The sequence below is a fragment of the Trichomycterus rosablanca genome, chromosome 3 (genome assembly GCF_030014385.1).
Source record: "Trichomycterus rosablanca isolate fTriRos1 chromosome 3, fTriRos1.hap1, whole genome shotgun sequence".
Classification (NCBI taxonomy): domain Eukaryota; kingdom Metazoa; phylum Chordata; class Actinopteri; order Siluriformes; family Trichomycteridae; genus Trichomycterus; species Trichomycterus rosablanca.
In genome coordinates, this window is record NC_085990.1 from 20,221,232 (window position 1) to 20,234,379 (window position 13,148).

Consider the following 13,148-nt stretch of genomic DNA (forward strand, 5'->3'; position numbering starts at 1 on the left):
ACATTTTGGGGGTTTCAAGGGTTATTTTTTCAAAAATCATACATTTTCCGTAAAAATTACTTTAGGTTTCAGTAAAGATGTACAAATGGAGTAGATTGAAGGTATATCCACTTATATTAATATAATTGTATATTATTTATCAAGTGGGGACACTAAAAAGTTACGTCTCGTCTTTGACCCATATATACAGTGTATCACAAAAGTGATATCCAAAAAAAAAAAAAAGTGTCCCATCTTTTCATGGGACAACACTATAGACATGAAACTTGGATATAACTTAGAGTAGTCAGTGTACAGCTTGTATAGCAGTGTAGATTTACTGTCTTCTGAAAATAACTCAACACACAGCCATTAATGTCTAAATAGCTGGCAACATAAGTGAGTACACCCCACAGTGAACATGTCCAAATTGTGCCCAAATGTGTCGTTGTCCCTCCCTGGTGTCATGTGTCAAGGTCCCAGGTGTAAATGGGGAGCAGGGCTGTTAAATTTGGTGTTTTGGGTACAATTCTCTCATACTGGCCACTGGATATTCAACATGGCACCTCATGGCAAAGAACTCTCTGAGGATGTGAGAAATAGAATTTTTGCTCTCCACAAAGATGGCCTGGGCTATAAGAAGATTGCTAACACCCTGAAACTGAGCTACAGCATGGTGGCCAAGGTCATACAGCGGTTTTCCAGGACAGGTTCCACTCGGAACAGGCTTCGCCAGGGTCGACCAAAGAAGTTGAGTCCATGTGTTCGGCGTCATATCCAGAGGTTGGCTTTAAAAAATAGACACATGAGTGCTGCCAGCATTGCTGCAGAGGTTGAAGACGTAGGAGGTCAGCCTGTCAGTGCTCAGACCATACGCCGCACACTGCATCAACTCGGTCTGCATGGTCATCATCCCAGAAGGAAGCTGACGCACAAGAAAGCCAGCAAACAGTTTGCTGAAGACAAGCAGTCCAAGAACATGGATTACTGGAATGCCCTGTGGTCTGACGAGACCAAGATAAACTTGTTTGGCTCAGATGGTGTCCAGCATGTGTGGCGGCACCCTGGTGAGAAGTACCAAGACAACTGTATCTTGCCTACAGTCAAGCATGGTGGTGGTAGCATCATGGTCTTGGGCTGCATGAGTGTTGCTGGCACTGGGGAGCTGCAGTTCATTGAGGGAAACATGAATTCCAACATGTACTGTGACATTCTGAAACAGAGCATGATCCCCTCTCTTCGAAAACTGGGCCTCATGGCAGTTTTCCAACAGGATAACGACCCCAAACACAACCTCCAAGATGACAACTGCCTTGCTGAGGAAGCTGAAGGTAAAGGTGATGGACTAAACCCAATTGAGCACCTGTGGCGCATCCTCAAGTGGAAGGTGGAGGAGTTCAAGGTGTCTAACATCCACCAGCTCCGTGATGTCATCATGGAGGAGTGGAAGAGGATTCCAGTAGCAACCTGTGCAGCTCTGGTGAATTCCATGCCCAGGAGGGTTAAGGCAGTGCTGGATAATAATGGTGGTCACACAAAATATTGACACTTTGGGATAAATTTGGACATGTTCACTGTGGGGTGTACTCACTTATGTTGCCAGCCATTTAGACATTAATGGCTGTGTGTTGAGTTATTTTCAGAAGACAGTAAATCTACACTGCTATACAAGTTGTACACTGACTACTCTAAGTTATATCCAAGTTTTATTTCTATAGTGTTGTCCCATGAAAAGATATGATAAAATATTTGCAGAAATGTGAGGGGTGTACTCACTTTTGTGATACACTGTATTTTTAATATATTTTGTTTATGCATTTTCTCCCGACTTTTTAGCGCGTCCAATTGCCCGATTGCATCACGCTTCCTCTACACTACCGGCTCTGATTTGAGGAGAACGAAGCTAACCCACGCCCCCTCCGACACATGGGCAGCAGCCGTATGCATTTTGTCACCCACACTAAGCGAGTGCATATATGCGAATCAGCCTTGTGTACAGAGAGACACACCCTGATCCGCCTCTGTGCAGGCGCCATCAATCAGCCAGCAGAGGTCATGGTGCATCAGTTACGAGGAGTCCCTATCCGGCTTAATACCCCACCCCTATATAAACAACAGGCCAATTGTTCTTCATGTGGCCGCTCAGCCCAGCCGGATGGCAGAGCTGAGATTTGATATGATGTATTCGAAATCCCAGCTCTGGTGCGCTAGCGTGTGTTTTTACCACTGTGCCACCTGAACGGCAAAACAATTGTATATTAATACATACAATTAAGTTTCTGTGTAGAACGAAGAAATTCTGATTCAAAAATAAGATAAGGGCCAGTTTGAAACACGATTCCACTCACACACCACACCAGGAATATAGTGAATGTCAAATTCAATTTACAATAAATGCTAAAAGTGTTAGCTTGTTAGCTCACTGCACAATATTAAATATCGAAGTGATACTGTGTGAACAGGGTTAATAAGTTTTAGATGGTGTTTTGGAGAATCCAGATGTTACACTGCATTCCTTTTTTACCATTAATTAGACTTTTACATCAGCAAATACTAGCTAATGAAATCACACACACACACACACACACACACACACACAGAGAGAGAGAGAGAGAGAGAGAGAGAGAGAGAGTTTTGTAAACTTACCTTAGTTATTTCCACTTTTGGTCACTGGCGGAATTAAATATTGGTAAGCCTTATTCATCTTGCGGAGGGCACAATGTGGTAATAAACCCTGGATAAGATGCCATACTGTCTCATGCATGGTGCAACTCGGGCCTAGGATGAAATTAGGCAAATACAAGTACAGTGGTACCTTGTAACTCAACGTCCCCTAGACTCAAAATCTTTGAAACTGCATGCCATTTGATGAGAAATTTGTACCCTTAAACTCAATGTGTTCAGTTTGTTTTCTAAAAATTTATTTACTTAATTTCAAATTAACAATGAACAGTCGCAGGCCGCTCAGGTGGCGCAGCGGTAAAAACACACGCTGGAACCAGAGCTGGGATCTCGAACACATCGTATCGAATTTCAGCTCTGCCTGCTGGCTAAGGGTGAGTGGCCACATGAACAACGATTGGCCTGTTGTTCAGATGGGCGGGACTAAGCCGAATAGGGTCTCTCTCTCATGACTGGTGCAATTACGACCTTTGCTGGCTGATTGATGGCGCCTGCACAGAGATGAGAAAAGAGTGCTCTCAGGGTGTGTCTCTCGGTACACAACGCTGAGCTGCACTGCACTTGTCAAAGTGTAGGTGATAAGATGCATACGGCATGCTGCCCACGTGTCGGAGGGGGCGTGGGTTAGCTTCGTTCTCCTCAATCAGAGCGGGGATCGGCACTGGAGAGGAAGCGTGACGCAATCAGGCAATTGGACGAGCTAAAAAGGGAGAAAAATGCATAAAGAAAATATTTTTAAAAAACAATGAACAGTCACTTTGTTCACCGCTTGGCTTGAGCGGTGAGGTAATACATCATCAAAGTATGAATATAAGACAAATCTGCATTTGTGTGGAATAACCATCAAATCCACTCTGAAAGTGTCCACATGTATTTGTGTTTAGCTGGATTTTACTCAATGTTTCACTTTTAAACTTGTGTTACAGCTCGAGGTAATGAGAAATTGTAAGAATGAGCTTTTTATTCCAGTGTTTTTACACTATATTTGTGTTATTTTCAGTGTATAAGTGTCAAAAACAACCCAATTATTTTCCACAGGACCATGAAACGCATTAACAGGTTTCCCATACATCCTTAGAGGAAAAAATGCCTTGAAACTCAACGCCTTGTAAACTCAACACCACTCCCAGAACTAATTGACGTTGAGTTTCAAGGTACCGCTGTACAAGAAATGTGTAAACCTGCCATGATGCCTCAACATTTAAAATAAAAACCACAATACAGCAATGGTGTTGTAAACAGCAAATATTTATATTCATGCTGGGGGAGAAGATAAAGAACATGCAGGTGGACAGGGCAATGTTGCCTGTGTCTTGGACTACTTGTCTGGAAGACCCCAGTATGTGCAACTTGAGACCTACCAGTCTGATTGTCTGGTTAGTAACATTGGACCACCACAGGGAAATGTGCTCTCCCCTTTTCTTTTCACCCGGTACACCACTGGCTTCCAGAACAGGTCAGACCTCTGCCACCTTCAGAAATTTCCTGATGACTGTGTAGTGGTTGGGTGTATCAAGGATGTGCTTTTTATTTTGGACTTAAATGTGTTGTATTTTACTGCATGTAGAACTTCAAGAAATCGGTCTTAATGATGGTCAAGTATCTGCGCAAGCGCAGTTTTCTGCAAATTCTCAATGAGTCGGCACAGATCACATTATGAACCGACTCTTTCAACTGATTCTTTGTTCAGTAGTATTGTCAGTTTTTATTTATATTTCAAACTCTGTGTAGGGTTATAATTAGCGATGGTATCACCTTCTTGATATTATGGTCTTTTTGAAATTGTACGCATTGAGACATTTTTAACACTATTGTTAAAACAAGTATTCAAACAGAATATCCTTCCAGTGCATATTAACTCAGTGTTTACACAGATGAAGTATTAAACTGACCTAGTAATGGTTCAAACCCCAGCAGCTTCCAGGTTGCCACTGTTATGCCTGAAAGCATGGCCCTTAACTCTCAATTGGAAAAAGGTTAAATTGATAAAAAAAATGTATAAGGATAATGTATTTATGTACTAATATATGAAAAAGGTTACATAAATAAAAATATATGCACACATACACTGGAGCCTAATCCAGCTTTTCAATGGGTGCAAGGCACACAGTAACACCCTGGATGGGGCGCCAGTGCTTCGCAAGGCAGACACATACATACACACACCCATTCACCTATAGGGCAATTCAGTGTCTCCAATTAACTTGACTGCATGTTTTTGGACTGTGGGAGGACACCGGAACTCCCGGAGGAAACCCATGCAGACACGGGGAGAACATGCAAACTCCGCACAGAAAGGACCTGGACCGCCCCACCTAGGGATCGAACCCAGGACCTTCCTGCTGTGAGGCGACAGTGCTACCCACTAAGCCACCGTGCCACACAATAACCAGATAAAACTCACTGGCAATATTTGTACTTATTTTTACTTGACTCGCAAGTGGGACTGCAACACCTCAGTTGTCTAAAATAGAAGATCCTGGGTTCGATCCCCAGGTGGGGCAGTCCGGGTCCCTTCTGTATGGAGTTTGCATGTTCTCCCTGTGTCTGCGTGGGTTTCCTCCGAGTGCTCCGGTTTCCTCCCACAGTCCAAAGACATGCAAGTGAGGTGAACAAAATTGTCCATGACTGTGCTGGATATAACCTGGTGAACGATTAATCTTGTGTAACGAGTGACTACTGTGTCTGTCATGAATATAACCAAAGAGTAAAACATGACGTTAAAATCCTAATAAACAAACAAACAAACAATTGTCTAAAATGCCTCTTCACCACGTCGGCTTCAACGTTAACCTGAAGGAGTTGACTCAATGAACCGATTCTTTCGTCAACCACACATACAAACCGATTATCTCCCGCCCGTCGATAGCTGGTGGCTAACGTTTCGGTCCACTTGCGCCCCCTTGAAACCTATTTGAATGACTTGTTGGTGTTGATTTACTTCTATAAACGTGCACGTAAGAACTTTTATTTTTCCTTCCTACTCTCTTTATTACAAACTGTAATTAAATACATGGTGTTATGTAAACTGTTTTGCAAAAATATTTATTTTCTTTCAGTTCATTAGTGCTGGTGAACAGTTGGCTAGTAATATGAAATGTGTTAGCTTTGCCAGCAAGCTAGCTAAATGCAAACGATGCTTTATTTGACCAAGAAGGCATTCGTACAATTATCCGTGTTGTTATTTAAGTCGCTAACAAAATAATTGGTAGCATTGATCATGGTATAGTGTGATTTTTATTTCATGTTGAGTTGTTATTTAGGGCGCTGCATTGTGTAGAAAAGAGGCGGTTAGGATGTTCAGGCCCTCGGTTTGTTAGCAAAGCTAATGCTAACTGTTCCTGTCACTTCGGACTTCATTAAAACGTGGCCACGTTTTTAATTGAACTGGGCTTGTTCTGCAGTAACGAAATGCAATTTATGTAGATTTAATATTCATACGAATTTTTATCTGCACGGTAATGTTTCCACTGTGTGCACGGTTAGGTCTCCGATTAATGCTAACTGGCTAGTTTGATAGTCCGCCTTGCAGTCAGTGTTCGCAAGAGTTGCGTTCACGGTGCACAAATTGGTAAAGTTTTTTTTTTTACCCTATAATTGAGCTAGTTTCAGAAATGCAGCGATGTATTTATGTGATGGTTTCAATATTTTTAGCTTGCCTCTAAACATATTAAAGTCTAAGTATTTATTTAATTATAGTATGGCAATGCTGCATTCAAGTGCTCATCGGAAGTTCTCGAGCAACGTCACGTCTCGTAAACTTGTTTATTACTGCTGCATTCGATTAACCTCCAAATTGTTTCTAAATATCTGTTTGAACAAAGGTAGGTTGATTGCAGCATTGTAATGGAGATTAAAACAACAACAAGGTAAAAGGCTTTCAAGAAGAAAAAAGACTGACTGTTAGTCTAATAGGAATTACCCCCAATTGTGAATGACCCATGAACATGAAAGAATGTTGGGGTAGTTCTTTCATACCTGACTTATGAACATGGTTGTTTACACTATGAACAAAATTCCTTAAATTATTTACTGTAGTACCCCAGTTGTTTCCAAGGTTTGATTTTAAATCTGTTGCTGCTTTCACCCCAATCTGATCAACCCCCAAAAGAGACCACACAGTGCCACATTGTGTACACAGAGAGCCATTCTAAGCTCCATGTGACCCCCCGAGCTTTCCTGGTTTTCCATGAACTTGATTTTATTGTATTATACCCATAACATAAGTGAATAGCTTGAATTTGTAATAGGGAGTATTTGTTAATCACCACCACTTTGTTTTTTTTTTCCATAGAGGGTGTACAGATACTTCTGCTCTACAGAATGGATTCTGATATACTGAAGATTGAGGAGATTGTAATGGGAGGTGGAGAGACCGCCACAGCTGCTGATCTGAATGCTGAAAAACTAGAGCAGCCATACACCACAATAGTCATTCAAAATCCTTCAGCACCACCCACCATTTCATCATGTAAGGACTGCTCCGTTAAACTGGGGTTCAAGTAATGCCAAGTTCACACTACACGACTTTCCAAGTGATCAGGTCACTGTACAATTCACACTACACAACTGGATCTCTTGTATTCGGGAGTCTATCAAGTCGATGTGGCTTTCACACATACACTACACTGGTCTCCCAAACTACGTTTTGTCACGAAAACAAACACGAGAAGTGACGAGGGGTTAAATGATACCACATCCAAAAATGCACGTCAACAAGTAGCGAGCGATCAAAGTTTGTGCGCTGATGTGCAGCGTAAAAACAAGTAGAAAAAATAGGAACAGCATTGATTGTTCTATAGTGAGTTGGAGGTTAACAAATATTTTGGTGTTATGTTTGGTGCAACGTTGGTGTTATGTTTTGTAGAGAACGATAAGGTCAGAAACACTGTAAAACTTGTGTGTGTGCTGATGTATTCTGATATAAACTATATTAAACCCCTGTCCCACCTTTTTACAATTCCTCCCCTGCGTTTCCCCTCACTATGTATCTTGCGTTCTCATTGGCTGTTCGACATAGCACTCAAGCCAGTCTGGCAACTCATATCCAGATATTTGACATGCTAGATATCTCTCTCCGGTTGCAGAGCGCACTCCGAGTTGCAAATCTAGCGCCGACCAGTCGGCATGCGAAAATCAGGGCAAAAATCGTGTAGTGTGAACTAGGCATGATGTTGAAAGATTGGGTTAAATTGCATTGGTTACCTTGCTCTCCACTCTCTTACAGCAATATTACTTTTGCTTTTACTTCGAAACTAAGGTAGCCTGAGCCCCCACATTTATGGTGGATTATTTTTTTTTTTCCCAGTGTCAAGTTATTTCCTGGGCATTTTTTTTTAAAAGTTTTAAGTCACAGGTTCTCAAACCCAAGTGTTAGGTTTGATCCCACATGGGATTGCCTAAGATACTTAGGTTCATGGAGAGTTTTTGGCCACTAAATTTGAGTTGTAGTAATTGTTTGAATGTTTGTTTATCCATGCTGAAGAAAAAAACATCCTAATGCCTCCAAAACAATTATTGTCTTTCTTAGTAGCCTGTAAAATGTAAGGCTTTACTGGTTTGGAGCTGAAAGTTATGCTAGTTAAAGTACTAGACTAATAATATTGTACATTTTGTCTTCTGTGTCAATTTTTTAGACCAACATGAGAGCCTACAGTGTTTCCAGTGTTTCATAACATTCTGTAACTCCAAAGCCAAAGAACGGCACATGAAAAAGAGTCATCGGGAGGAATACAAACAGCAGTTGCAGCAGGTATGTTCAATTGTTTAAAGAAATGTTACGAATGCTAGGTTTTAAGTGTTGTGTAGATTAAAAAGAGTGTTTTTAAAAAGGTTTTCAGTCCCCACTTTTTGAGCTTTTACTTGAACTCCACTATGTCACTATGTTTTTGACACAGTGAAGCAGTTTTTTTTTCTTTTTTAAATCCAGTATTCTTTTATTAATCCTGTCCAGATTACAATAACCTGCATGCTGCCACAAATCACTATACAAAACATTTTGTAGACACTGTAGGTGTAAGTTATTGTCAGCTAATTCATGGTTTGCATGCCAGAGCAACATCTTGGATTCATCATGAACAAAGGGCTTTTTCATTTATCTGTTATAGTGCGACACACTCTTCACCTGCTACGTGTGTGACCGCACTTTTCCATCCTCTGAGGAACTAACACAGCATCAGTCCACCCACAACAAAGAAGAGAAGCCCTTCAAATGTGTTCACTGTAGAGAGTGTTTCCGTACATTCTCAGAGGTGAGTGCCGTTTAAAGATGTTGTTTTGGAAGGAATACTTCCAAGAATGTTTTTGCTTGTGAAAGTTTACTTGTATGTTGTTTTGAATTCTGTTATAAATATTGTTCTACATAAGATTCTAAAATAAATTCTGCCGCTTAGGTGGCTCAGTGGTAAAAAGTTCGCTAGCACACCAGAGTTGGGGTTTCGAATACGTCGTATGGAATCTCAGCTCTGCTTCATGGTGGTAAAAAGTCGGACCATAGGTCCTCATAACTGGTGCAACTGCGGCCCCTGATGGCGCCTGCACAGGGCTGAGGAATACTGCTGATGGGGGTGTGGCCCTCCGTACACAGTGCCCGTCAGTGTATGAACTCGTGCAGGTGAAAAATGCAGTCTGTACTGACTGTATGTGCCGGAGGGGGCGTATGTCAGTTGAGAGGTGTCCTCAGTCAGCGGTGAAGGGTCGAATCAGTATAGAGAACGCATTCAGGGTAATTGGACACGACTAGATTAGGGGAGAAAATTAGGGAAAAATAGTGGGAAACAAAAATTTTTTTTTCTGTTACCTTAGGCCCCAAACGTTGTCCTTTGTTTCCAGTGGGGTTATATTTTTTATTATATATTTAAAATGTAAACAAATATAGATTTTGATGCCCGCAACACTAAAAAATTAGGACAATTGGCAAACTGGCAAATTGTAAATGTAAAAAGTTTCTAAAATATTCAAGCTACACCATTTTAAAACCTTCAACAATAGTCAGGTGAATTGGTAACAGGTGAGGGTAACAATGTTGGGTATCAAAGTAGGATCCATTAATGAGGATGTAAGCAGAGATGTGTCATGGCTCATCACTTTTACGTCAAACTTCATGAGAAAGCTGTCAATCAATTTAAAAGAAACAAACATTTCTTAATGCAGTACTGCAATAATGTAGGGATTCACCATCTGCCCTGCGTAATGCCGTAAAAATATTTAGGGAATTAGTGTAGGGCAAGGCCAAAAACCACTGCTGAATGTCTGCAGTCTTTGTGCCTTAAGACAGTGGTACTCGAGAAACCGTCTTGCTACTTTGATAAATGCCACATATGCATGGGAGTACTTCAAAAAACTGTTGTTACTTAACACAATCTTCTGCTGCATCATGAAATGCAACCTAAAACTATTATGCAAAAAGAAAGCCATACATCAATACCATTGCGTCATCTAGGCCAAGTTCATCTCGGATTGATCAAAAGACTTTCAGATGGGCCCTTGTTTCAACTTGTATTTGGGCAGAATGTTTTTCTTGCCAAACTTGCGAAGAATCCATCCAGACTTAACAGAGAAAGGTGCAGAAGCCAACATTTATTATGGTAAAAAGACTGCCATAATAAGGCAACATCTTTTTTCGGGAAGTCCATGGTTATTCTAACAAGACAATGCCAGTACCAAACAGTGTGGCTTTGTATATACAATGAATGTATGGCACATCATGAGGAGGGAGATCAGACAGTAGTGCTTGTGGATTGCTGAGCTGGTAAAAAATTTGGAAACGAGCCAAAAAGCAAAAATACACAAATTAGTATCCGCCAAACTATTAAAAGTGTAATTACAGAAAATGTGAGAAACATGCCTTTGTCCAAAGCTTTATAAGAATTACAGGCATCTAATTTGTTTATATTCACAAAATCCAATTTAGTCAATACAAACACAGGAAATCTTTTTTTTTAACTTTTGTTTGAAATTGCTACAGTTATGAGGAATCCCTCCAACCTTTTCATCCACAGAAAAGCCTGTTATTGTCCGTATAGGTGCCCCGACACTGGTGGGCAAATGTGTGTTACTGCTATGCCACTTGAGCACTCCGAATCTTGCAGTGTTTAATAGTGCTTATATTTGCTTTTTTTTGTCTCTAGTTGACCACACACCGGCGGCAGGTGTGTCCTGAGCGTCAATTTACATGTAAAGAATGCAACCAGACTTTCCGTAGTCCAGCACTTCTTCGTACTCACCGTCTGTCCCAGCACCCTGCACAGCCAGAGGGAGATGATGCTGATGACCCCAACAAAACCCATCGCTGTGGCAAATGTGGCAGGGGCTACGAAGAAGAGGCCGAACTGCTGCAGCACCAAGAGAACCATGCAGGAAATCAAAACTGCAATGGCAGCGGACCTGTCAAGAGGCGTGGTCGACCACCCAAAGCTGAAATAGTAGCAGCTGGAGAAAAGAAACAAAGCAAGACCGAAGAAGATGAAATGACTGAGAAGACAGAGGACACACCTCTGGCACCAGCAGAAGCTGAAACGAAGGACAAAGCAACGGTGAAGCGGGGGCGTCCACCAAAGTCCAGCGTGCAAGATCCCAACGCTGACGAAGAAAAACCTGATGCCAAGAAAGCAAAAGCTTCACCTCTGGCTGCTCGCCAGATCCCTTGCTCAGAATGCGACCTTTCTTTCCCCTCAGTGGTCCTACTGCGGGCGCACAAGAAGGAGAAGCACACACAACGGAAAGCTTATCCATGTCAAGAGTGTGAGGAGAGCTTCAACCGTCCTGAACAGCTGGAGGCCCACATGTCCCGTGCGCACCAGGCCGGTCGTTACTGCTGTTCAACCTGTGGCAAGAGCTTTGGTCGGGAGAGCAACCTTAAAAACCACCAACAGACCCATGAAAAAGAGGATGAAAAGCCAGCTGGACGTGGGAAGAGATAAGTTTGGCATGGAAAAGCAGCAGTAGTTTGATGGAAAGTTTTTAAAAGTGGACTTTAGAGGAACAACATGTTTTTTTGTTAAGTTTAAATATGATTTTGATTGTTTTAGTGGGTGGGTCTTTTTTAGATTTTTGTCAGAAGTGTAAAGCAGAAAGTCCAGTGTGGCCTCCTGACATTCTGATGTGTTTTGCAGTGTGGCATGGTGTATGATTTTGGCCAGTGTTTCTTAAAGAATAGTTAAGGCCAGTATACTTACTCTGCTAATTTAAAGAAAATGTTACTGGTATTGACTGCTTAATTATTTGTACAAAACTGTGTTTAAATTTGTACAATCATCTCTTTGGCTACACCTCTGATTCAATGCAAGTTTTGCCTATTTCTTTCAACCAGTAATTAACAGTCATTAATCAACAGTTTACAGTTAACTAAAAGGCTTTTGGGGTCATTAAAAAGCCTGTGGTCTCGAGGCACACTGGTTCAGACCACAAATAAAAAACAGATGTGTAGCAGAATAAAACCCATGGCTTATACATGCTGATATCAACGGTCCTAAACCTGAAAAAGTTGTAGCAACACGCTTTGCATCACCTTTTATTAGTCTATTTTAATATCTTTTTTTTTTTTTTTAATAATCCTGTTTTAACATTCATTTTTAGAAGTGTGTGTGTTGCAGAGTGATCTTGTACCTGAATGAATTTAGTAAATCGGCATCATTTCATTTTCTGTAGTAACACGATGTTAGTTCTAACTTTTCTATCTGTGGCTGAAGATTCTAACCTGTGTAATAAACAAACGTATATAAAATCACCAATCCTATCCTGAGTTTGGGCTGTTCTATACCAGGGGTGTCCACACTTTCGTGGCTTGAGATCTACTATTTCAGTCGACAGGTCATCATGATCTACTTTTTAAGGTTGGCCTCATCATTTTCAAAGCTTTGTAGCTGTTTTTAAATGTGCTTCAGTTTAGGGCTGCCACTAATGACTGTTTTTCTATCAATTAATCTATAGACTATTTTATCGATTAGTCGATTAATTTAACGATTAATTTTCCTTCAAAAAATTTAATTCAGAATCTCATTTAAGCTTATTATTTTATTAACAAGCTGTATGACATAATAATATGGCACAAAACTAAATGTAAAGAGGGTTTATGTCCATATTATCAATTCTCAAGTGCTCCATATTAAACAAAAAGTGTAACACGTGTTTATGGCATTCCGTACAGCAAAGCAAAGTGATTAAATTTATAGCAGAAATAAAATAGTTAGAGGTGGGCACGTCTCATTAAGTCCAACGTACAGTATCGACAGATTGAGCCCAGATTCTAACATACACATTCACTTATAACAGTGGTAAGCGTTAAAGCACATTTATGTGAGAATGCGGCCTAACTGAACTCACAAAGAAATACAGTATTCCAAGATCTCCATGATTAAGAAGCTTAATAAAACAATATAGAAGTAAAAATGCGCCCTAACTGAACTCGCTAAGAAATAGGGTATTCTAGGATCTCCATGATTAAGAAGCTTAAAGAAACAAGATGTGCAACATTGTGCTAGTGCTGC

General features: G+C 40.9%; 1 protein-coding gene across 1 annotated transcript; it reads left to right on the forward strand.

The window, feature by feature from the left end:
* The first annotated feature begins 5,541 nt into the window (after window positions 1-5,541).
* On the forward strand, window positions 5,542-12,397 carry LOC134310370 (zinc finger protein 91-like). The gene is made up of 5 exons (XM_062991939.1): window positions 5,542-5,618; window positions 6,956-7,132; window positions 8,298-8,413; window positions 8,769-8,912; window positions 10,791-12,397. Exons 2-5 carry the CDS (start codon window positions 6,985-6,987, stop codon window positions 11,580-11,582), a joined length of 1,200 nt encoding a protein of 399 aa, XP_062848009.1. The 5' UTR covers window positions 5,542-5,618; window positions 6,956-6,984; the 3' UTR covers window positions 11,583-12,397.
* Window positions 12,398-13,148: the final 751 nt, after the last annotated feature.

Coding starts and splice junctions, on each gene's coding strand:
- LOC134310370 (XM_062991939.1), top strand. CDS start 6,985: ATGGATTCTGATATACTGAAGATTGAGGAGATTGTAATGGGAGGTGGA. Junction 7,133..8,297: donor ACCACCCACCATTTCATCAT/GTAAGGACTGCT, acceptor TCAATTTTTTAG/ACCAACATGAGAGCCTACAG. Junction 8,913..10,790: donor GTTTCCGTACATTCTCAGAG/GTGAGTGCCGTT, acceptor TTTTGTCTCTAG/TTGACCACACACCGGCGGCA.